Raw genomic sequence first — 19437 nt, 5'->3', positions numbered from 1 at the left:
TATGTTACGAAATGCTTAGTGTAATGTTTTATTTTTTTTTTCCATATAAAAATATACTGTAAGAATCAAGAATTAAATAATGATTTCAACATCTGCATCAATTCAATCACTCATCAAGGCATAACTCCCACGTCGATTCTGCAGTTTTCACGTTGGGCCAGCTGAACATAATTTTATATCTCTGGCCTAAATGATTATTGTTTGGCATTACTTGCTGCTCATAAGCACTGCTGCTACTTTGTTTCCTACCTGGGGAAGAAACCGTTAAGTTTCAGACTTCAGAGAGAGAGGATTGGAAGATGGAGGCGGCTCTGCTGGGTGAAGAGGGCGGTGGCTCCACTGCACGTTGGCTCTACCGGAGAGGTGGCTTCAATCGTCGCTCCGATGCTATTGTCTACGGCTCGTCTTACCAGAAGGCCGCTGCTCTTGTTGATCTTGTACGTTCGCTAGTTTCCTCTATTCTCCCTAAGCTCTACTCTTTTTGTTGCTTTTAGCTTCTTTGGAAGGGTTCGATACGACCCATCGGTGCATAGTGGCGGGTTGAGTGTTTCGTAGTAAACGCGTTCGTCTCTGGGTTTTGAAATTCTGCAAGGAATAGAACAGTTTATGAAGTGAATTTTGCTTTTTTGTAAGTAACTCGGAAATGGGTAGATTTATGAACTTGAAGATCATGCTGGTGGGTGGTGAAAGTAAAGTAAAGCCGACTTCTATTCATATTCAGCTATGTTTGCCCAAAATGCGAAATTCCCACACCCCACATCCGGGTTCGACAGAATAGTAGATCAGTAAATCACCAACAATTATACCATGAACCCGGGTCCAAAATATACAATTTACATACTGAACATTTAGTATGTAACTTGTAAACATTTAGTATGTAAATTTGGGATTCCGTAGGTAAATTGTGTATTTTTGGATCCGGGTCCACCTTGCAAGGTGGACTCCGGTCCACAGAATAATTCCGTAAATCACGCATTAGGTAGGTGAGGTGTAGCTCCCATACTGTGGCTGTTGAGCTTGATCTTGTGTCGTTGCCCACAATTTAGGTATCTCATCTGGAGTTGGGCCCACCACATTGGGTGTAAGTGTGTAACTCCCACACTTCGACAAGCTTGATCATGTGTCCTTACCTACAATCTATCGTCTAGAAATCAACTGAGTTGCCCGTGCAGGCAGACCATATTCAGCTATGGTGAAAGTAGTAAAACATGAAAATAGATCAAACTGGTAGTTTGGTACAGTGTGGGTTTATCATTCCTAAGGCTTGAATAGTTAAGCTAAAAATGGTACTTCATGAGAAGTTTGCAAATGGGTAAATGTTAATAAAGTTGAAGATTATGCTGGTGAGTAAAACATTGATCTTTCTTTCCAGGCTGAAGATGGGGTTGGTATACCTGAGGAAATCCTTGAGCAACCAAACTTTTCAAGTTCTGCAAAGCTATACTTCATTTTTACAAATTTTGATTTACTGTGGTCCCTAAATTATTTCGCTTTAATTGTCTTGAACTTCCTCGAGGTATGTACAATTTCTTATCTGCTTCTTTATCTTCATCTTTTGCATGCAAAAAAACAAGGACTTCCTGGAACTCTGTTTATTGTTTGAGTGCAAGTTTCTTGACTTATCTATGTTGTTGTTGACTTAATTCCAGAAACCGTTGTGGTGTTCCAAGCAGTCGTCGCATTCTTGTAGTGACAGAGAGTACTACTTTCTAGGGCAGCTGCCTTACTTGACAGGCACCGAATCACTCATATATGAGGTCAGGTTCAAATAAATGGCCGATTTATTTTCAAATTTTGAATCTTGGATTTATAAATTTATTTCACTGATTTGTAGAGAGCTAAAGTTAATATAGGTGGAAGGGTAATTATGCTGGCTTTAGATTAGATTTGCCATTATTGTCGTGTAACACAGATACTAAATAAGAGTTGTTTACTTAGATGAGAAAATTTATCTAACATTACAAATCATTTACTTTTTTCATAATATTGGTTACCTTATATTATATTAGACAATTTTTAACTGTGAATTGGTTTTGCTTTAACCTTCGCAGGTTGTTACTCTTGTAATTCTCGTGACACATGTTTTGTATCCAATATCATATGAAGGTTTCCAGATCTACTGGAAAAATGTCTTCAATAAGCTGAAGGTAGCCAGTTCTACTATTATATATATATATATGGTTCTGTTAGTTTACTCGGGTTGTTTTATTTTATGCTACTCATTAAATTCTTTTCTGCTTGGTGCTTATTCTAGTGTTGTGATAATATTTCAATTTCTATATCTATTTTCCCCTCAATCTTAGGTCACATTGTTGTTAGTTTTTATTGCGGATCTGGTGGCATACGTTTTGGCTCTAGCTGGAGTATATTATCTTCCATTCAGAGTTGCACCGTATCTCCGGGTTGCATTTTTCATTTTAAATATCAGGTATGATCTGTAAGACATCGATGTCGAATGTGCCAAAATAGCAGACCAATATAATGGTCTATTAGTATATGTTAAGAGTCCCACACTGAAAAATAAGAGAGAAGCATATGGGTTTATAAGGCCATAGGTTAGACCAGCTAATTGATTGGATTCAATCTTTTATTGTGTTTGGCCCATGGGACAACTTTTTTGGATTAAAATTGCGGTCTAGTATGATTTCCATATTGGCTAACTAGTCTGATTCTTAAATTTATTTTTGTTGAATCTAGGGAGTTGAGGGACAGCATCTACATCCTTGCTGGAATGTCTCTTACCTATCTTAATGTCATGGTTCGTCTACATTTATACCATTCCAATCAATAATTTGATGTTCCACATCGAACATAGTAAAAAACTCGAAACCCATAAGTTTCAGCTAATTACAATTCACGGTTTTCTTCAAGCTCTCTGCCCTCTACTTTGCAGGTTCTGTCACTTCTGTTTCTTCTGTTCTCTAGCTGGTTAGGATATGTCATCTTTGAGGACACCCTGCAGGGGAAGACTGTATTTACTTCATACGGCAAAACATTGTATCAAATGTTTGTTTTATTTACTACATCTAATAACCCCGATGTGTGGATTGCTGCATACAAGTAAGTTGCCTTAGCGATTTTGCACAAATATAACTAGTAATTTTCCATTGTTGCAAGCTTTCGAGCTTTGGAGTAGCCAATTATTTACTTTCACACTGAAATTTCTCTGCTATTTTGTCTGTTTTAGGGAGTCACGATGGTATTGCCTGTTTTTTGTTCTATACGTGCTATTGGGTGTGTACTTCGTCACCAATTTGATACTTGCTGTTGTATATGATTCCTTCAAGTGTGAGGTATAAACTTCGTTCCTCTCCCGTGCCAATTGCCTTGCAAGCATTTAATTTCTCACTGTTCGCTATATACTGGTTAAGTGTGTATCTATTTTATTCCTCCAACTTCGTTCTGTTTTCTGGATTATGTTTTACCTGTGTGTATATATATATCTTCCTTTTTTGTCGTAGCTTGTGAAACAAGTGGCTCATAAGGATAGCGTGAGGCTGAGGATATTGAAGAAAGCATTTAGTTTGATTGATCAAGATGTGAGTGGTTGGTCGCTCATTTGTATGTTTATTTTTCTTTTTTTTTTTTCTTTTTTTTTTCAAGGGAGAACAAACTTGTCGAAATCATATTCATGTGTTCTTCCCCATCCTTGCCCCGGGGCTATACATGATATCAACCTAGGGGATTTTGCATAACTATTTAGTGATAAATTCACTAAATGTATTATAAGCGGGATATTGTGACTAACATATTTCAATCTTCTGTATCGGTTACCAAGAAAGTTACTTCTATGGTACTCAATACTTTTTTTTTTCTTTTTTTATTCGGGACCTAGAACTCTGGATTTCTCAACAAAAAACAATGTATCCGTCTTTTTGAGGAACTGAACAATTACAGGTATGCTCATCCTTCTATGGATTGTATTGTACTTCTTGTTGCATGAATATATGGGTTTCAGCATGCTGTCTTTTCTAATGTCTTCAGGACATTGCCACGGATATCGAGAGAGGATTTTGAGCTAATATTTGATGAGTTGGATGATACCCGTGACTTCAAGGTGCCAACATTTGTTATTATTGTTGTTGTTGTTATGTTTTGATGGAGTGCGGTTGTTTGGTTGTCAAAATGTTTTAGTAACAGTTTGAATACATTGGTATCTTTTCTGTGTATCAATTTCACATATCTTTCGAATTGTGACCTCGTCTTTTTAGTATAGATAAAATACTTCCTTAAATTATACAAAACTCGAGAGTCGGTGAACATTACACCAAACTTATTTTCTTTGTTGGCAATTGTGTTTCAATCTTACAATTCATAACTTTCCTCTGCAGGTTGATTTGGGTGAATTTTCGGATCTAACCAAAGCGATTGCACTAAAATTTCAGAAGGAGGATTCTGTGAGTTGGACTTTCCCTATTCAACCGAGGCTAAACAAATGATATCTTTTTTTTTTTTTTTTTTTTACCCTCTAACTTATTCGCCTTTCACTTTTGTGTTACAGCTACCATGTTTTGAGAGATATTCGAATATCTACCATTCACCGGCATCAGAGAAGTTGCGGGACTTTGTAAGAAGCTCCAAGTTTGAATACACAATAGTGTTCATTCTCGTCATCAATTTTGTTGCTGTTGTGATTGAGAGCACGGTATGGGCCAACCCATGCATCGTCATTTCTATGTTTCGTGTATTCTGTCCAAGTATTATTTAACCTGGCTGGTTCTTGATCATGGCTTGTGCTGATAATCTATTCCTATACATTTTAGCTCGATATAGCGGATAGTTCAGCTCAAACCTTTTGGCAGAAGATAGAGTTTGTCTTTGGTAAAGCCTGTTTTCTCGTTGTTAAGACTGTCCTGCTACTTGCAGCATATTGTAGCTGTGAATTGAAGTAACAAAAATATGTTTTACTTTGAAGGGCTCATGACCGTCTATATTTTGCCCAACAGGTTGGCTCTACGTGGTTGAGATGGCTTTAAAAATCTACACTTATGGGTTTGAGAACTATTGGAGGATTGGCCAAAACCGCTTTGATTTCGTTATCACTTGGGTGATAGGTAGGTTAAGGCTTTTGTTTAAAAAAAAAAACTATTTCTTCCTCGCGATTGTGTTTTCTTGAATTATGAAGTGGCCTTGATTGGTTCATATTTTTCTTTGAAATTGCCGGTTTTACTTATAATATGGATGGTTGCCAACTTGCCATTGCCATTATGCAGTTATTGGAGAAACGGCTACTTTTGCTGCTCCCAATGGGCTGACCTTTCTATCAAACGGAGAATGGTAGAGATATTTTAACTTCATATTTTTCTGCTCTTGAAGTTACCATTTACCATTCAATGACAATTCAATCTCGTTAGTAGTCGAAACCCGTTTAGAACCATGTGCTCTAAAACAAGTAAAAGTTGAAAATCTCGTTAGACATCAATCATTTGTCTTTTAAGGCTGCTGTCTTTGTGTTTTTTGCAGGATCCGGTATCTTCTTATTGCAAGAATGCTACGGCTAATTAGGCTCTTGTTGCAAGTTCGAAGCTATCGTGCCTTTGTTGCCACGTTTTTGACTCTCGTGCCAAGCCTTATGCCATACTTGGGGACAGTATTCTGTATTTTATGCATCTATTGCTCTCTTGGCTTGCAGGTACGCTTCTTTGTACCCGTAACTGCCAACTCTTTTATAATCCCGACATTTAACTTGTTCTTACATAAAAACTTATAATTTTTCTGCAGATCTTTGGAGGGCTTGTCAATTCTGGGAATTCGAAATTGAAAGAAACTGATCTTGCTGATAATGAGTATCCTTTTTGTCAATTGTGAAGTCTTTTAACTGCATATCATGTCATTTATTATGCTCGAGACATTTATATCCCGTCATTAACTTTGTTTACTTGACACGAGAAGCTACTTGCTTTTCAACTTCAACGATTACCCAAATGGAATGGTGACTCTTTTCAATTTATTGGTGATGGGAAACTGGCAACTTTGGATGCAGGTACCGTAGTTTTGGCAATCTTCCCTTCTCTTTCATCTTTTTTAACGAAGTATACTAACGTTTATGATCGTTTATGATCACCCTATCCTTTCCTAGCATAAATGTGGTTCGAATTGCTACTAATCTGCAGTTTGTCTTTCAGAGTTACATAGATTTAACCGGGACGTGGTGGACTTGCATCTACTTTGTCAGCTTTTATGTCATATCTGTATTGTGGCTATTGAATTTGGTAAGTTCCATATACTTTCTGTGAACCTAATCATCCATGAAAGTTGCATAATCTTACACCAGACCGACGACTGATAAGAAAAATCAGACAATCAAGAGGAACTGTCGTTGCAAATCGTTCAGCAAAATAACAATTCATTTCGGAATGATTTAATTTCAGATCATAGCGTTCGTCTTGGAGGCTTTCCAAGTTGAGATGGAGCTGGAAACTGCAGCAATGTCTGGGAATGGAGAAGAAGAGGTTAGTATCAAACAACCTTGAACAGCTTTTTTTAAAATCTCAAGCTTGTTAAAGTAGAAAGTAGACTAGTTCATCATGCCTGCATGGACAGCTCAGTTAGTTCTTGAGTGGTAGATTACAGACAAAAATACAAGATCGAGCTCTGGTAGCCGCAGTGTGAAAGTTACACTGAATATGGGCACCAGACACAGATCCTCCAACATAATGAGCTGTTGAGTTACTGTGATTAAAGTGTCTTATGTTTCCACAATTTCAGGAAGAAACAGGAAAGCGGCGGCCACGTACTGTCGGGTATGCCTCATACTTTTTGTTTCTTTGCTTACTTACTATCTTAAAGTGTTACGTCGATTAGAGAACATCTCAATATCTTCTTCTTCTCGCAAATATTATTTACTGAACCAATGAATTAAGGTGGTGCGAGTAACATCTCAAATATCTTATATATTTGAGTGCATAAAGTTTCTTACTTTAATTTGTGTTGTTATTATGTTACAGAGCAAAGACACGAAGTCAGCGAGTGGATGCGCTACTCCATCATATGCTCAGCTCTGAGCTAACGGAAAGCTCCACCTCATAACATCAATTTCTGGCATTACATATAATGCTGTCAAGACAATATAATCTTTACCAAAAGTAATGTTTTTTTTTTTTTTTTGTTTTTGTTTTTGTTTTTGTTTTTTTGGGTGTTAGTTACAGCTTTGTCATTGCTTCAAGAATACGAAAGGGATAAACCAAACGTCAATCATCTTATTTTCAGATGTAAATTTTTCAATATGATTTTTATAGTAAATAAATAAATGTTTGGTGGTAAGTAATTTTCAGATGTAAACCTAAAATATAATAAAAAACAGTTTTTGATTTTTTTAAAATAAATACTACGAACTTATATAGTTATATTAGAGGTGTTTGATAAATAGCTGTGTGCTGATTGAATTAGTAGGTTTGATTAATTGATAGCATTAGTTGATTGTAGAAAAGTGTTTGGTAAATTAGCTGTTAGTCGATAGTTGATTGCTTTCAAAATGATTTTTTCAAAAAGCTGATCGAAAAAGTTACTTTGTGCAACTCTTTGAATTTTAGCATTTTGAAGTAATAAGTTGTTACAAAAAGCTAATTAATTAAATTGTTTTACCAAGTCAAAAAGTTAATAGTGATCAAATAAATTAAAATTAACTGATAAACTTGCTATGTTACCAAATAGGACTTTTATTTGAGTGTTATACCTGATTTTATGTTTAAAGTTTAAACAACCCAAATTCTTTCACACTATTTTGGTATGAAAAGGTCCTATTGTTTTTGTTTGTTTGTTTTTTTAATTTTCAATTTTTTATGTGGTTAAACTTTTCCTATCATTAAAGGTAACTCCAAAAATGATTGAGTAAGTAAAACATAATTCTCATACTGAATCACGAGTTTAATTTTTATCAACATTTTTTTTATCGAACTTGTAACAGAATCTTATTAGTAGTATGATTTGCGGGCTTGTGTTTTTATTATTACACAAAACAAACGTAGTAATCGTGATTGGTGAATCTTGACTTCCTCCATTGGTCGACACTCGCATGAAATCCGCCATGATTGTTGCTCACATCGTTGCCGGTTTCGCAATATGTGGCGCACATTTTCCTGGATTTGTCGGCTCAAACAAAATAAATAATTGACTAGTCAAATCAAACAATTTTGGCTTAGATTCTAAAGCCCAATTTTCTTCTGTCCAAAAGCGCTTGTGATTGTTGACACAATAGTTATGCTGTGCAACCGAATGTACCATGCGCATGGTGCATACGGTTCAAAACGACGTCGTTTTGATTAAAAACGCGCGTCCCACTTAAAAAAAAAAAATCAGGTTCGACTCTCAGTAATAGCATTATTATGGATATATAGTTATGAAATTGTGGATATATAGTTATGAAATTGTGGTTATATAGTTATGAAATTATGGATATTTAGTTTATTCATTGTGGATATTTAGTTCAATCATATATTGTTGATATTTAGTTCATTCATTGTGGATTTTTACTTCATTCATTCATTCATTGTGGATTTTTACTTCATTCATTCATTCATTGTGGATTTTTACTTCATTCATTCACTGTGGATATATAGTTATGAAATTATGGATATATAGTTATGAAATTGTGGTTATATAGTTATGAAATTATGGATATTTAGTTCATTCATTGTGGATATTTAGTTCAATCATATATTGTGGATATTTAGTTCATTCATTGTGGATTTTTACTTCATTCATTCATTCATTGTGGATTTTTACTTCATTCATTCATTCATTGTGGATTTTTACTTCATTCATTCACTGTGGATATATAGTTATGAAATTGTGGATATATAGTTATGAATTTCTGGATATATAAAAATGCTATTGCCGGGAATCGAACCTGATTTCTTCTTTAAGTGGGACGCGCGTTTTTTTAACCAAAACGGCACCGTTTTGCAACCGTATGCACCTTGCAAGGTGCATTCGGTTGCACAGCATAATTTGCGTTGTTGACAAATCCCCGGCCAAATTCAATGAAAAGTGATTAATTAATTAATTAATTAATATATAAACCTTTTAAACATGAATGCGTGAAAATAAATGTTTGATATTTTTAAATATTAAAATTATTAATCGTGAGATATGATTGATTAATATATTAGATAGAATTTATATACTAATTTTGAGTTAATTAATCCGTTGAATTATATTTTGAGTTAAAAAAGTTTATCATGCATTACACATAAGTACTTTAGAAAATGAAAAATGAAAGAAATTATGAAATTAATAATTACAATATTATTTTAAGTAATAATTGCAACTAATAACTGAAATGTGCTTAATTATTATTATAATATTTTTATTTATATTAAATATAAATCTACATTAGTTATGTTTTATATCTTTTTTTTTACATCATAATTCATAATGTATAACTTCACAAGCATAGAATCATGTATGAATTTATTACTCTGGTACGCTTTAATTAGACAAAATTATATACTATAATGTATGCATGATTTGAACTTGAATTCGTGACCTATGCTCCACAACATTGTTTTTTTTTTTTTTTTTGTTAGGAGGAGAAAATTTGTAACCATTATTAAATGATGTAGATTAAATAAATCTTGTGCTTCTCTCAAAAGGTTGACTCTCCATTGTAGGCACTGAGATTTGAACCTTAAACTCTTCTCTCAAATACTGCCCACTAAACCATTGAACTAAGTCCATACAAGCAAATAAACCTTGTTCTAATATAATAGCTCGTAAACCACTAGTCCACTACACCACCGAATATCCATATTTTTCTTCTTCTCTCAAAAGGTTGAATCACCAACCCTAAGGGTCCCCACACCCTGGTCCAATAGAGCATTTGAGAGAATGTAAATCAAGGTGATTTATTAAAGCACTAGGCAGGGCCAAATATCGGTGCCCATAGGGAATCTGTTCATTTTGAGTATGATTTTATATTTTCTCCGAGATTCGAATATTAGTCTCTTTTTTTAAATACTGTCTACTGGGCTGGTGAATTAAGCCCGCATAGGCCCACATTATTAAATTAATGTTTTCTTGTGTGATACAAGATGTGTTATATTGACACTCGAGTCTTTCTTGTTGCTCACACTCAAACCCTATTGAGTGTAGAAAAACATTATTTACAATCTTTTGACGTGAACGCTAAAATGGATGTAAACTAGAGCGTGCGAGATTATAAGAACAGCTGAACCAGAAATGGAAACCTACAGTTAGATACAGCGATACCCGATAATTTTACCTGCATATATACACACGTGAAGTGGGCTGTGCCGTTTTGGCGCTGCACTTGTTGGTTACAACCAAAATTCTTTCAAGAACAGAGAAATCGCGATTGCAGATCCAACCACCGCAACGTGTATTCTTTCGCGATTTCATCTTCTACTTTTAATTGTAGGATTTCACTTGCTTTCCTGATTGGGTTGCACGTTAGGTATACTTTTTTTTTCTGCTTTTCTGTGAGTTTTCTTTTTCTCTTTGGCCTTCTAAGTTCTGACTCTTGATCTTCATTCCTATAATCCTATCCATCCATTTCTCGATTCTTTCCCCTCACAAGAAGGCACGGACACACCAATGTACCCATACCCCACTTCTAAGATCAGCAAGCCGTATGGAGTTTGATGTCGGTGCTTGGTTTTTGAGGTTCCATTGATGGTTCTGGGCCGTTTGGATTCTATTCAACCTGGAACTGTGTACAATTTGGAGGAAGGAGATCTGGGTGTCCTTCAAAATCTGTTTTTCCATCTGGGATTCTGACATTTTAGGAAGATAAAGAGACCCGGTGTATAAAGACTCAGTCTTGGTAATCTATCTGGATCAGTTTTGTTTGTTTGAAAGCATCAGTTTCTTTGATTTGGTGCTCTAAAGTTACCATCTTGGTACCTATGGTTGCCACATGCCAATTTTATGGTTAAATCACGGAGAAGCAAAATGCTAGCAAGAAATGGCATGTTTTACCCCATTATTGGGTTTGCAGCATTTCTTGCTTTTATATACTTGACTTTTGGGGATTTGTGGGTGAGTTATCCTGAAGAAACTTTAAAATTGAGTTTTGTGGAGAGGAATGGGACTCAGTTCTATGCTGATGGCCAAGTGTTCTATGTTAATGGCTGGAATTCTTACTGGTTTATGGAGCATGCTGTGGATTTTGGCAGAAGACCAAGGGTTAGAACCATGCTTCAAGCTGCTGCTAAGATGGGCATGACTGTGTGCAGAACTTGGGCCTTCAATGATGGTGCATACAATGCTCTGCAGATTTCTCCTGGCAAATTTGATGAAAGAGTCTTTAGGGTAAAGATGATTTGCTTTCAATATTTCTTCCTGTTATTATTTCGTCTTTCAGTTTAATACTCTAACCAGTTCTTAGGAATTATAGCCCGCACGAGTAGCTCAGTTTGTTCTTAGGTGACAGAATGTGGGCCGGGAGTCACACTCAATTTGGTGGGCGCCTTGTTGGCTGGTACTCCCACCTATTGGACCGCTGAGTTATCAATTTGCCTACAGGCCGGGGTGTGGGGGCCGGGACGAGGGGTTTTCCCTTTTGTGGGCAAGTTCTTAGGAATTGTGATATTTAATAATTATTATCATGCTTATTTGTCCTATGAATAACTTCCAAGTCCTATGTAGCTCCTCAAAACATCAAGCTGCCAGCTTCTCTTACCAAAATGTTCCCAGATAGATACCATATTCCAGAAATGTCGTCCCGGGTTATATGCATTTCAGAGAAGCTTCAGAAGTTTGTTTTCCACTTCTTGAACTTTTCACTTACTGCACACGTGACTAATGGCAGGCCTTAGACCTTGTAATAGCGGAATCCAGAAGACATGGAATTAGGCTGATACTCTGCTTGGTTAATAATCTCAAAGCATATGGTGGAAAGACTCAGTATGTGAAATGGGCGTGGCAAGAAGGTATTGGTTTAAGCCCTTCCAATGATTCATTCTTCTATGACCCGAACATCCGACGTTATTTCAAGAACTATGTGAAGGTAATCTTTTTGTCTTGTTCTCTCAATTGCTTTCATCTATACGTGAGTGACAGTATTCTGTTGAAGATTCTAGATACGCTCATTTCTTGTATTAATGCATGTTTCTACATGAGGAGTTGAGGACTGCCTTGTTCTCATGCATTTTTATTTTTATTTTTTTACCTTGTTCACAGACGGTTCTTACAAGGAAGAACACAGTTACTGGACTCGAATACAGGGATGATCCCACGATCTTTGCCTGGGAATTGATTAACGAACCTAGGTGCATGACGGATCCTACAGGTGACACCCTCCAAGTAAGTTTTGACCTCTATCCCCATTGCAATTCTAATGCTTTATGATTTTAAAAGCAAGATTTGAGAATCTGGATTGAATTCATGGTGCTCGATGGGACAAGATGCCACTCCTATAGTATTTGCCCGCTAGCTATTAGAGTGTTTCTAGATGATTGGCAAATTCAGTTTTGCAGTTTTTTTTTTATTGTGAAGCTATTGTATACCTGAAGCATATCAGTTGAGTGCGTATTTCATTGTCTTTGCATGTTCAAGTTCGTTCATTAAATCTTCGAGAAAGACGATTCTTCTTTTGTCATTTTGCGTGGATACGAATTAATTGTATGTGCTAGATTTGCAGGACTGGATTGAAGAAATGTCGACTTTTGTGAAATCAATCGACAAGAATCATCTGCTGACCGTGGGCCTTGAAGGCTTTTATGGTCCAAAAGATCCCAAAAGATTGAAAATTAATCCAGAATTATGGGCTGCTGATCTCGGGTCTGACTTCATTCGGAATTCAAATCTCTCGACCATAGATTTCGCCTCTGTTCATGTATACCCAGATCATTGGTGAGCTTATTACTGCCTTCCTCGTAACAATGATCATATGCTACCAAGCCGATATATGAAATTTGCAATGCCCTCGTGAAATTGATGATAATAATTGCTTGGACTAAACACGTGTTTCGTTTTTTCCCCCTTTCCCTTTGGCCTTCTGAAACACGAGTTCACGAGAATTTGGTTCTTATGCTAGGTTCAAGAATCAAACTTTTCAAGACAAATTGAAGTTTACGAAGAAGTGGATCCTTTCCCACATCGAAGATGGCGAGAGGGCACTGAAAAAGCCTATCATGTTCACCGAATTTGGATTGGCAGGTGAAACCAAGGAAGTTGAGCCATACCAACGCGACAGATTCTTCAAGCTTATTCTCGAGATCATGTACAAGTCTGCAAAGCACAACAAATCCGGGGCGGGGTCCGTCTTCTGGCAGTTCCTCGTGGAAAGGATGGAAGAGTACAACGACGAGTTTGGCATCGTTCCTTGGGAGAGGGCATCGACGTATAATCTCATCACCAACCACTCGTGTAGGCTTGCCGGAGTTCATGGTGTGCTGCCTTCTCAGCAGGAACATTTGAAAAGCTTCTGTTCCAAGACACAATAATCTTATGAGTTTGTTTGTTTAGGCAGAAAATGATCAGGTTCATAACTTCATACTGTCATTATATTTATATATATAGGTAAAAGAGAAATTTGGTTAGTTTGTTTTTGGTTTATGCTTTTGTGTTTTGAGGTTGAGGTTGTCCTAGGTTATAGGCCATTGTTTTGTGCCCATGGAGATTTGGCATTTGCAGATTTGTGCAGAATGCACCCATGGCAATTTGTCATACAATGCAGCTGTAAAACTACTACCCTTTTCTTACAATTCAATAATATTCAAATTGCAATATTACCAATTAAGAAATCTATTTCACTTTTATTATAGGAAAGTCTACCGTGCCGACCAACATTAGTGTCAAGAACCCTAGTTGTTCTGATACCAGATGAGAATTGTAGGAAACTGTATATTATTAATTGTAAATACAATTCATAGGCAGAGTAGAATAGGAGTCATACTATGACTCAAATACAAGAATCCTAATACCAAGTACAATCTTGAAAGGATGGTAGAATAGGTGGAGCATAATTTTCGTACCAAAATGTTACGAGTTCGATTCTTGCCAATACCCTCTCGGTGAAACATAATTTTCCTAGTGTAGTTTACCTCTTCTGTGTGGTTTGTAGATTATTTCACATGAGCAAAAACAAATTTGTTTTATGTAATTTTATTCTAATTTAAATATACTAGAATATTATTGTAATCTTTTTTGAAAGTCAACCTGGCGGTTGTATTTATAGAAGAGTTAAAATAGAGTCTGGTGGAACATTGTCCCAGTACATAGCAGTATTGAAACTAAGTGCTGAAGTAGCTAATGTATGAGCTAATAAATTCTGTAATCTAGGAATATAAAGCACTGAACAATAATTAAAGGTAGACATATAGGTTCTGCAACTATCGATAGCATAACCTAAATGCGAGCGTAACGTGGCTGGTGGCCCAGATAAGTAACACTGTAGCTGTTGACAATCCGTATGAATCCGTATAGATAGTTCATTCCTCCTTTTAAGCCATGATAAAACCTCTTTGCATGCCAAAGTCTCGGCCATGAGCGGTGAGTGGCAACCTGCTAACGGGGCGCTGAAGGCAGATATGTAGTGGCCATTGGCATCGAGGAGTACCGCACCAACAGCTGCAACATTGGTTCCTCGATGATAACTCGCGTCCATATAACATTTGACGGATGTCATCATCTCGCCAATCACGGATTCCGAAGTGGCAGCATGCGGCGGTGGCAGTCCATTCCCGGCAGGCTCGGCGTTCGGTCCCAACGGCGGCAGTGGCTGCTGTTCGGCAGTAAGGTGGTGGCTGGCCGTTCGTGGCTGTGACGGCGAGTGGCGATGGTGAATATCTTTCCAAGCTTTCATTGTGGCTGCCGCCACTGACAATAATTTCGTTGGTGTTGGTAGACAGGCATCCCAAACCGCTCCGTTTCTGGCCCTCCAAAGATGGTATAAAATTGCAGCTGCATAAACAATTCCATCAAAGTCAAGAACATTCAAGATTGCACTAAACCATTCATGGAAAATATTTGTGACAATATTGGGGATTGGAAGGTTGGATTTTGCCCAAATGGAGTGTGCATAGTCACACAAAACTAATGCATGCATGGTATCTTCATTCACATTTCCACACATGGCACACATTGGGTTAACATCCACTCTCTTTATAAGCAGATTGTTAGTGGTAGGAAGGATATCACAAATAGCTCTCCATAGGAATGTCTTCCACTTTGGTGGTATTTTTAATTTCCATAGGGTTAACCATTCATTAAAAATACCATTAGAATTATGCTCATAACTCCCCACTATATGCCTGTAGCCACTCTTGACTGAATAACATCCATTAGGGTCACCATACCAATACCATATATCATCATACTCAGGGGCAATTGGTATACTCTGAATTCTGGGTATATCACTCGGTTGGAAAATATCTGCCAATATATGCGGATCCCAGGTGCCTGTATCATGATCAATTAGCCCTATTACTTTGGCCCCAGACAGATATTGCGGCATTTCCGTGTGAATCATAGGGTCCAGTTCATCATTTAGCCAGGGATGCTCCCATATCAAGGTAGAACTTCCATTCCCAATTCTTCTTCTTACGCCACCACATACTAGCTCCTTTGCTGCCATGATACTGCGCCAACAAAAACTTGGATTATTTCCTATAGTTGCCTCTAGGAAAGTATCCTTTGGATAATATCTTGCTTTATAAACTTTGGCTACCAATGAGTCTGTGTTAGTGAGCAGCCTCCATGCCTGCTTTCCTAATATTGCCAAATTAAATGCCCTTAAATCTTTAAATCCCAGTCCACCATATTTCTTTGGGATACACAATTTATCCCAGGCTTTCCAATGTATGCCAGTATCCGTACCCGACCCCCACCAGTACCGATTCATAGTACGCTCAATAGCCGTACAAACAGATATTGGTAGAAGAAAAACACTCATTGAAAAAGTTGGCATTGCCTGGGCCACACTTTTCAACAATATTTCCTTCCCGGCCTGCTTTAGCAACCTCTTATTCCAAGATCCAATCCTTTGCTTGATTTTATCCTCAATGTATGCGAATGCCGCCTTTTTGTTCCGTCCCACAAAAGAAGGCAGCCCCAGATATTTCCCAAAGTTGGGGGCTTGTGTAACACCCAGTATTTGTGCCACCATATCTTTATCATTCTGCCCTGTATTCCTGCTGTAGCATATGCTGGATTTGTGATAGTTTACTTTCTGGCCAGATAAACTCTCATATAACTGTAAACAATTCTTTATTTCAGATGCTTCGTGTCTATTTGCTCTAAAAAACAGTAGGCTATCATCTGCAAAAAATAAGTGAGAGATCGGTGGTGCACCTCTAGCAACCCTGCAACCATGTATTAAACCTCTATTCTGAGCCTGTTGCAATAATAGTGAGAGCCCCTCTGCACATATGATAAACAAATACGGAGATAATGGGTCTCCCTGGCGGAGGCCACGCGTGGGTGTAATGGAGGTACTGCGAGCGCCATTTATCATAAAGCTATACGACACAGTGGTCACACACATCATAAGTAACTCAACCCATCTATCATCAAAGCCCAGAGCTAACAACATCCCACGGAGGAAGGGCCATTCCATGCGGTCATAAGCTTTGGCCATATCCAGTTTGAGTGCACTCCACCCTACTGCCCCGCATTGTTTTCTATTCAGGTAGTGCCCTACTTCCGCAGCTACAAGAATATTATCAGTAATCAGCCTGTCTGGTATAAAAGCACTCTGGGATGCAGATATTAAATTTTCCATTAACGGCTTCATTCTCTGCGTAACCATCTTAGCCATTATCTTGTATATCACATTGCTTAATGCTATCGGGCGAAAATCTGCTACCACTTCAGGGGTTTTCTTCTTGGGGATGAGTACCACATCTGTATCATTCAAATTGGAGGGCAAAACTCGGTTGTTTAGGCAATTCACTATAAATGCCGAAACATCGCTACCAACTATATCCCAGAATTGTTGATAAAATCCTGGGTTCATACCATCTGGTCCAGGAGCTTTGTCAGGGGCCATCGCAAATAGGGAATCTTTAACTTCAAATATCTCAAAGGGACGTAATAATGACTCATTTTGATCCTGGGTTACCCGGGGATACTCCAAAAAATAGATTGTCACCATTCAATGGGTTACAGGAAGAAAATATATGGCTAAAATAATCCAAAATAACTGCACTCATAGCATCACCTTCCACCCAATCCCCACTATCATTCATAAGTTTATAAATAGTATTTTTCTTCTTACGATGAGAGGCGTACCTGTGATAGAATTTCGTATTAGCATCTGCATTCTTTAACTAGTGTTGTTTGGCCCTTTGCCTCCAGTAAGCATCCTCTTGGATCTCCATATTACTCAGAATTCCTTCCAGGCGCTGGAATTCATTCAAGGATGCCAAATCAGTACGACCCCTAAGATGTAACTGTTGCTTCCGCAGGTGTCTGATTTTTTCACCAAACTTATGGTACCGGTCTCCGCCCCATCTGGACAATTTGTTCCCACAGTGTGTTATACAGTCCTGGATCCCTTCACTCCTCCCCTCCTCCCATGACTTCTCCACCACATTCCTGCATCCGTCATCATATAACCAGGCCATTTCAAACCGAAACCCTCTCCTTCCTCCTCCTCCGTTTTGTAAAGTTCCATAGACACTCAAAAATAATGCAGAATGATCAGATTTCCTCATTAGATTATTAATCACCCTAGCCCCAGGCACAATGTCACGCCAATCATTAGATGCTAATACCTTATCCAAACGTTCTTCAATGCAAGCTGGCGTACCCTTTCCTTTTTCCCAAGTAAACCGGTAACCCTCTATAGGCAACTGAGTCAAGCCACACTGGTCAATAGTCTCCCCAAAGCCGCGTAGGAGATTATTAGGGTGTGGATTACCTCCTCTCTTCTCGTGCTGGAATAGGAGATCATTAAAATCTCCAATCATAACCCATGGTAAGGTGGACCGGGGTGCAAAGGATTTTATCAACTCCCATGCTTCTGCCCTCCTATGGTGCTGAGAATAGCCATAATAACATGTCATTCTCCACCTCGGAAAGCTAGACATTTTAACTTCAATATCAATGTGATTTTTAGAGTAACTCAATAAACTCGCCGTATTATTCTTTCGCCATAGTAGTGCTAAACCACCACCACCCTGCGGTGTCAGATCAACATAAAAAAGTCCCTCAAAACCAAGGGTGACACGAATTCTTTCAGCATGTATTCGTTGCACCATGGTTTCCATAAGAAAAATAAAATCAGGCTTCTTCTTGGACGCAAGGTCCGTTAATTCTCGAACTGTTCGTGGATTGCCCAAGCCACGACAGTTCCAGCTGATAGTACTCATAATGACGGGCGGGTCTGGGAACCAGAACCCGCCATGGACAAGTTTTTTTGGATCTCTGTCATAATCACATCTCCACCAACTCTCACATTACCCCCATCATTGGCCTCAACCCTTCTTCTCTTGCTCGCAGCCGTGACCACATCACCTTCCACCTGGTCACGTGAAGGCTCAGTTGGCCCCCCTTCCTGCCCATCAACCCGTGGCCTATGCACCATATCTGGCCGTGTTCCTGCCATCGGGTTACCATTCATATCAAGTAGCCACGAAGCACCCACCTTTCACGATCCTTTTCTAAAACCAGCACGTAAATTCTCATCATACGGATATTGCTCTACCGGTATCTTTGCATCCCGCGCCTTCAAGCAGTACTTATGAAGATGCCCCATCATACCACAGAAGTAACAAAAGTTGTGTAATCTCTCATATTTGAAATTTACCCAACAAGTCGTTTTATCCCTCTTCATTAGTTTCATACGCCGTTTTAGCGGTTTCAAGACCGAGATTGAAACCCTAATCCGGTAAAACGTCTTCCAAGGTGCATTCGCGAATCTATCATCAATCTTGATAAAAACACCCAAAAAATTTCCCACCTGTTCCAAAATAAGATCCGAGGTATAGCCCAACGGCAGGTCATGCACCTGTATCCACATATCAACCGAATCCAACGGCACCGAGACCAGTATCTCACCATCGTGGATTTTCTTGCAAACAAAAGTGTGGTTCTCAAAGGACCATGGACCACCATCTAGAACCAACTGAATGTCCGTGTCATGGAAGAACACAAAGAGAAACAGCCCTGGTTGCAATTCCGAGACCCGAACCCCCTTCACCGGTTGCCAAACCGAAGCCATGACCTGGCTCATATACTCCGCCTTCACATGCTTGGTAGTCAGGAACCTACCAACTAGCCGCCATGTTGGAGCTGTCTCGGCCGGCTGTTCAGCACCCTCCTCCACCGCCGGCACAAAAATATCATCTTCTTCGTCGTTCAAGGTCACGTCCGCCCATCGCCGGCCCAACGCCGCCACAGCTTGCTGCGTTGCCGCTACTTGCTCCGCCCCTTCCATCACTGTTACGCCGATGCAGAACCCGGAGAGAACGCACGAATTGCGCCGGAAAATCTCGATAAACAAGAGAGAGAGAGAAAACCCTAGAAAACCCT

General features: G+C 38.5%; 5 protein-coding genes across 7 annotated transcripts; 2 read left to right on the top strand and 3 right to left on the bottom strand.

The window, feature by feature from the left end:
* The first annotated feature begins 104 nt into the window (after positions 1–104).
* On the top strand, positions 105–7267 carry LOC109156053 (two pore calcium channel protein 1A-like). Its single transcript, XM_019303838.1, has 24 exons — positions 105–437; positions 1373–1516; positions 1650–1757; positions 2052–2147; positions 2304–2428; positions 2698–2758; positions 2894–3060; positions 3188–3293; positions 3462–3539; positions 3836–3897; positions 3985–4057; positions 4332–4397; positions 4502–4645; positions 4764–4821; positions 4947–5054; positions 5214–5277; positions 5464–5632; positions 5722–5786; positions 5893–5983; positions 6126–6212; positions 6372–6452; positions 6709–6743; positions 6948–7030; positions 7147–7267. The coding sequence occupies exons 1-23, from the start codon at positions 300–302 to the stop codon at positions 7027–7029; spliced, it is 2208 nt and encodes a 735-aa protein (XP_019159383.1). The 5' UTR covers positions 105–299; the 3' UTR covers position 7030; positions 7147–7267.
* Positions 7268–10073: 2806 nt separating this feature from the next.
* Positions 10074–13706, top strand: LOC109156054 (mannan endo-1,4-beta-mannosidase 2-like). 3 transcript variants are annotated; one of them, XM_019303839.1, is made up of 6 exons: positions 10074–10414; positions 10538–11271; positions 11771–11968; positions 12142–12264; positions 12602–12813; positions 12998–13706. In XM_019303839.1, exons 2-6 carry the CDS (start codon positions 10888–10890, stop codon positions 13404–13406), a joined length of 1326 nt encoding a protein of 441 aa, XP_019159384.1. In that variant the 5' UTR covers positions 10074–10414; positions 10538–10887; the 3' UTR covers positions 13407–13706. The 3 variants fall into 3 exon arrangements, with proteins under 3 accessions (XP_019159384.1, XP_019159385.1, XP_019159386.1); XM_019303840.1 differs by having other exon boundaries at positions 10084–10414; positions 10541–11271; XM_019303841.1 differs by lacking the exon at positions 10074–10414 and having other exon boundaries at positions 10435–11271.
* Positions 13707–14134: 428 nt separating this feature from the next.
* LOC109155672 lies at positions 14135–16951 on the bottom strand. The gene is made up of 2 exons (XM_019303294.1): positions 15181–16951; positions 14135–14865 (listed from the first exon to the last, which is right to left on the bottom strand). Exons 1-2 carry the CDS (start codon positions 16949–16951, stop codon positions 14135–14137), a joined length of 2502 nt encoding a protein of 833 aa, XP_019158839.1.
* A 280-nt stretch (positions 16952–17231) lies between these two features.
* On the bottom strand, positions 17232–18275 carry LOC109155671. Its single transcript, XM_019303293.1, has one exon. The coding sequence runs from the start codon at positions 18273–18275 to the stop codon at positions 17232–17234; it is 1044 nt and encodes a 347-aa protein (XP_019158838.1).
* A 278-nt stretch (positions 18276–18553) lies between these two features.
* LOC109155670 lies at positions 18554–19342 on the bottom strand. The gene has a single exon (XM_019303292.1). The coding sequence runs from the start codon at positions 19340–19342 to the stop codon at positions 18554–18556; it is 789 nt and encodes a 262-aa protein (XP_019158837.1).
* Between the last annotated feature and the right edge of the window lie 95 nt (positions 19343–19437).

Source organism: Ipomoea nil, unplaced genomic scaffold (genome assembly GCF_001879475.1).
Source record: "Ipomoea nil cultivar Tokyo-kokei standard unplaced genomic scaffold, Asagao_1.1 scaffold2704, whole genome shotgun sequence".
In the NCBI taxonomy this organism is placed as follows: domain Eukaryota; kingdom Viridiplantae; phylum Streptophyta; class Magnoliopsida; order Solanales; family Convolvulaceae; genus Ipomoea; species Ipomoea nil.
Note: the sequence above shows the minus strand (reverse complement) of the source record. Positions and strands in the feature narration are given on the sequence as shown.